Genomic DNA, 5,618 nt, shown 5'->3' on the forward strand with positions numbered 1-5,618 from the left:
CAGCAGGAACTAATTAACAACCAAAACAGGATGCAGAGCAGAGATATTAAGGAATTCAGCTGAAGTTCAACACCAGCAGAGTAATTCCTTGGAAAAAGGTTTAGGGGAAGGCTCAAACCAAACAGCCAATCATTATTTCCTCTACTGTTCCTTAGCCTTGTGGACATTTAATTCACCTCCTTTCCTGACCCTCAAGGCAGTGGTGTCATGCTTGGCAGTTCTGGGAACCCTACACCTCTAACAAGGGTTTTGTCAATAAATAGTTTAGAAGCAATTCCATACTGGGAGAAATGGAGCTCAACATCTTTGCATGGCATTATATGATTCAACTGACAACTGCTTATTTCCATTTCAGTTAAACATGCACAAAAGGTCTCTGAAACTTCACCCCATCTGGGTCTGGCCTGTCTAGTATTTTTTAATTGTTTGGTTTTTTTTTTAATTTTCAGGGCTACTGTCATTTTTATTTAAAGACACTTTCTGAAAGCTTGGAAATGCTGACAAGCCTCAACTTAGCAGCTCCTGACCTGTTATACACACAACAGGGTTATAGTAAACATTTTACTTGTCCAGAAACCTACTTCTTGGTGAGATGGAAACGTTTTATTTATAAACATAAAAGTAACAGCATTTGGCAAGTATACTCTCTTAAAAAAAAGACTATGATGAAAACCTACAAAATATCTGTAACAATTTCACCATATTCATATTTCAAAAAAATACCTTGTCAAATAAAGGATAAATACCCACTTGTGTAATTGCTTCATAGTGCCCTGGTACCACAAAGAATTGTGACAACTATTTTTTGCCCCCAATAGGGTTACAAACCTGCTGAATCATCTCAAAATATGTACCTGTTATTTGTCAAATGATTGTATCATACCAGAAAGTTTCAGGCACATTTAAGACCTTTGCTGCAAAGCAGCCTAGAACAATGCAAATATTAAATTTTGTCACTTGGATTATTTTCAGATTAGTTCTTTCTCATGGTGCAGCTACTGGGAGAACCTGCATCACCATCTGTGAGACACATCACTGCTTAGTGAAACCACCTTGCTGCTAACGACAGTCCCTTGGACAAGTTTTCCCCTCCTACACTGACAAGGAGTTGTGTGAGCCCTGAAGCTCAACTAAGTATCACTTGGGATCCCTTCTGATCCTTTCCAACTACATTTTTCCATTCCTTGTCAATGCATTTTCCAAGGTTTGACAGGAGGACATGGAGGCGTCTGGGTTTAGAGAGAAGAAAGCCAGGAGTGAATGCAGTGGGGATTTTTAATCATTTTAATTTTATAACTCACTGGAAATAACATTTGGGGTGGAATCCAAGCTGCCTTTGTTTATTAACTACTCTAAGATGCAGGAAACAGCTCCTCAGCTTGATGAAAGTTTAGAGTATTCCTTGTGTCCCACAGATGATGGCCAGCTTCCTGCACAGCTAGCTGTCCTACTGGGCTGCTTCCCACACATACACACAAATGACATTACAGTGATTCTCTAATTAATTTTCCTGACTTTTAAAAGCTATTAGACAGTTTTCACTTTTCTAACTATTTTAATGAATATCAGTTTACAGAGTTGCTTGATTCAAGGACAGACTGGATGAAATCCTCACACCTGTGAAGCCAGTGACCCCCAGCACTGGTTCTGTTGCACAAAGCTTTGACCACAGTACACAAACCCACAGTGTATATTACACATATGTAAAACCTGCAAAATTCCAAAATTTGTTGTTTACCTGTTACTTCCAGTTTGTCTCCAGTGACTTCAGCTTTCAGATAAATCCTTCCTCTTTTCTCTGTGTGGTCCATGCCACAGAGGCTCGGGACATTTATTACACATTGCTTATGAACGTTCATATCACAGGCTGTGGGTATAAAAATGGTTCAGACAGTGATGAGGAGCTAATAATATAATTACACTGCAATCACTGAGCAAAGTGAAAGTTAAGATTACAATGCTTAACGGTTGGCAAGACTTTCAGATTCCAGCTGCATGTTTTTCAACTGATGGTCCGTGGCTGCTTTCCATCTTGCAATACATTTTGTAGACAGTGAATGGAATGGAGAATAAAATAATCTACTTCAGAAACCTAAATTAATGAAGTGAAAATGGAATAAAGACTTGCTGGGAATATGACTAAGACAGCCCAGCATTTTCTCAGCATTAAAAATGAAGGGTGTTAGGTTTAAATTGATGATTGGATTTCCTAGCAGGAGACTTCCAAGACAAATGAAATGCAAGAAGAATATTGGGCTTTGGCTACCAACCAAACTGAAATTGCAGTTTTTAACAGTGCATTCACCTGACCTGTCCAAACCCAGCTTTTCCTCAAAACTGTCACAGCAAATGCTCTTCAGCCACATCAAACTCAATAAACCATGTTCCCACCAAAAGAGGTGATTCTCAGCAGTATATTATTAGAGTACTGAAATATCCACTTGAAATATAACAGTACTATAAATAGATGGCATTTGAAATGGTATTTTCCACAGAAAAGAAATAAAAAGCTGCTACCCAGGACTTACACTTACTTTCTAAAACACCATTTTGGTAACACAGAAAAAACACACTTACTGTCACATTTCATCCCTTGGTGCAGAAGCCCATAAAGCAGGGACCCACAGTGGTCACAGAAGGTTGGGCTCCCATACGTGTGGATCTTAAACTTGTGTTTGCTTCTGGGATCCTGGAGGGGAGAAACAGAAAGAGCTTCTCCAGTCATAAAAGATAAGATGGATACACCTTTGTTGTGTTATATCAAACACAAAAACCTGTCCAGCTCTGCAACTTATGCTACAGAAGCCTATATTCAGTGTGTTCAGCCATGCCAGGCCCATCCCACACACACCTGGATACAGAACCTCACACACACCAGACTCAGGCAGCCTGTTCCCAGAACTTCAATATTTAATATTTTCCTAGGCTATACTTTGTCAAGGGGGTTTGTTTGTTTGCTTTGGTAAATATTCTCTGTATGATTTTTTTTTGCTACTAAGTTTTGCCATGAGTGTACAAACACTAGTTTTCACTGCACAGATAGAAATTCTGTAGCATCCAGGATGATGAGTAAAGGCTTTATGTTAAGAGTTCTAATTGAGACTGTATCAATAGTTATGTTTGTTCTAGAGCTTGAGATATGAAATGCAAACTGCTAACAACCATGTTTCTTTTGTAAACACAGTTAACCTGAAGGGAATGACATTCCATGCTCCAGAAAGCATCTGTTTCATTATTTATTAAAGACACAGCCAGTGGGTCTTGTGGTGCAGGGTCATGGGAACATTGCTTTACTACAGGGTTATCTGATGGAGCAACTCCCTATATGCCTTCCAAACAATGTAAAACATGTCTTCAAAGCTGATTCTTCCTCAGTTTGTTTTGTTCAGAAGATGCAAGGGAACTTACTGCCTTTTAAACATACACTTAAGCATTGCTTTGCTAAGCACATCTGTTGCTGAGAAGGACAAAGCTCACAAAAAGAAAAAAACCCAAAAGCTTCTCACAAAGCTTCAAAGAACGACACGAAACAAACCGATTTTGGAAGTTGTGTTTAACATCTGACAGAAGTGGTATTTGTGAGTATATAGCAATGATATAGAGGGGAAAAAATGATGGGAAATTATTATAGTGAATGTCAACTAGATCCATCGAACCTGGATATTATACTGAAATTATATAACCAACTCTACCAAATATTCCATTCCAATCAATGGCATCTACATGGTAATTAAGCAGGGGTGTGTGAGTGGTTTAAAAATGTTGTGACTACACTGCACTCAGTACAAAGCAGCACTCCAGGAGCCAAGGCTCCTGTGCCCAACTGTATGCAACTACCAAACAGCAGCAAAGCCATTCTTACAAAAAAATGAAGTAAAAGCAGTCACAGGGATAAATAAATCAACTGGGATCAAACATCCAAATTGGCCCTGAAGGATTCACTGTATATAATTTGAACCATCATTTGCTTTCAATAATAAATACTAGTTTTCTATCATTTTGTGAACTTGCCTACTTAATGATGTTTAAAAGGAACAACTCAATATTAACTGCCTTGTTTTGGTTTTTTGTGGTTTTTGTTTGTTTGTTTGTTTTTTGTTTGTTTTTTTAAAAAGAGCAGCAAAGATGTTCTGACTATGATTAGTGATTATTCTATATGCACATATGAAATTATTTATTCCAGGCAGAGGGCATAAGAAAACTGTACCAAAATTACTCCTGAAATGGAAACTTTGCATGTAGGAAATCTCTCTTTTAAAATGCCTTTCATAGAAGTAAATAGAAAAACCTCAAAAGTACCTAAAAGCTAACAAATAAGAGAGAGTACTCTTGTCAGTATTTAATCCTACTTTGTTTCCATCCCATGTGTTTTTTTTGTAAATTCATGTACACAAAACACTATTCTGCAAGCAAGTCTGACAAAACAGAAAGAAAGTCCCGAGATCTCTACACTCCCAGCAGAGAATGGAAAACCTTTACATTTTATTTCATATATATAGCATGGGCTTTGCAGGCACTCAGAACTACCCTTGAATCTGTAATTTACACTTGAAGTAACTATATTAGTAGTAATTACTACACTGCCACTACTAATTACTTATATTATTAGCATCAATTAACACTTATTAGTTGTTAATACAGTTTAATAATTCCCAAGGTTAAATATGCATTAAGCAACTTATATGCACTACTGAGGAAATAACATCATCTCTAGACCTTTCAGCCAGAGGTAGACTACTGAGTTGGAGGTCAGTTCCTGTGAATTTTCTTCAAATTTCCTCTTTTAATCAATGTAAACTTTCAATAATTCCCCAAGCAGAGCTGGCAGTCATATTTCATAGTAAACACAGGGAGCCAAGCCAGGATATGACAGATGAACTGCCAAATAATGGCTGCTATTTGCAAGAGAATTGAACTTTGCACTAAACTTGGCATAGATTAATTGTGAAACTCTGAAGGGAAACCCACTTCTGTTTCCAAACTCCATCAGATTTATGAAGGGGGGGAAGTGGCAATGGGAATGCAATGGGAAAGCACTTGTTAAGAAGTGGGGAATGATCTGCTCTGTCAAAATTGTTTTAATGCTAAAAAGTCAATTCTCTGCTATTATTACAACAATTCTTCATTTTTTATAAGTACAACTGAATGCAATACAACATAATTCAATGGGAAAGTAAACTCTGGGCAACTGATACCACAGACATTTAAATATTTGCCTTTGAAAAGCCCTTCAATGGGTAGAAAACTGGCCAGTGCTTTGCCATTTTCCTGCAGTACAAGAGACTGGAGCTTCAGAGCCTGTGATGACACATATAGGTGCAGCATCCCCATAAAGACCAGCAGCAACTGGGCATCTACACCCCAGAGAGCTCTGAAAAAATCAAAATATTTGCCACTGGTCTCACAGGTGGGCCATGCCCATACAGAAAAAGGCAGCCATAGACTTGCCCAGCCCAGGAGATCTGTGTTGGACAGACTTGCACCATGGGGACCTACTGAAAGAAAACCAAAAATGGAGCAGTAACCTTAAAAAAAATAAATAAATGAGTCTGGAGGAGTGACTTGCCCAACCAGCCAGCTCTGGCTGTGCTAAAAGGGTTTGGGATTTGCTCGGCAGC

General features: G+C 38.3%; 1 protein-coding gene across 1 annotated transcript in view; it reads right to left on the bottom strand.

Annotated features, from left to right (window-relative positions):
- PRKCA (protein kinase C, alpha) overlaps positions 1-5,618 on the bottom strand; it is a 110,260-nt gene that overhangs the window by 41,848 nt on the left and 62,794 nt on the right. The window contains exons 4-5 of the mRNA XM_010002793.1: positions 2,578-2,689; positions 1,739-1,867 (exon numbers count right to left, since the gene is read on the bottom strand). Coding sequence (XP_010001095.1) covers positions 1,739-1,867; positions 2,578-2,689 — 241 coding nt within the window. The remainder of the gene's footprint in view (positions 1-1,738; positions 1,868-2,577; positions 2,690-5,618) is intronic.

This window comes from Chaetura pelagica, unplaced genomic scaffold (genome assembly GCF_000747805.2).
Source record: "Chaetura pelagica isolate M959 unplaced genomic scaffold, ChaPel_1.0 scaffold47, whole genome shotgun sequence".
Taxonomy (NCBI): domain Eukaryota; kingdom Metazoa; phylum Chordata; class Aves; order Apodiformes; family Apodidae; genus Chaetura; species Chaetura pelagica.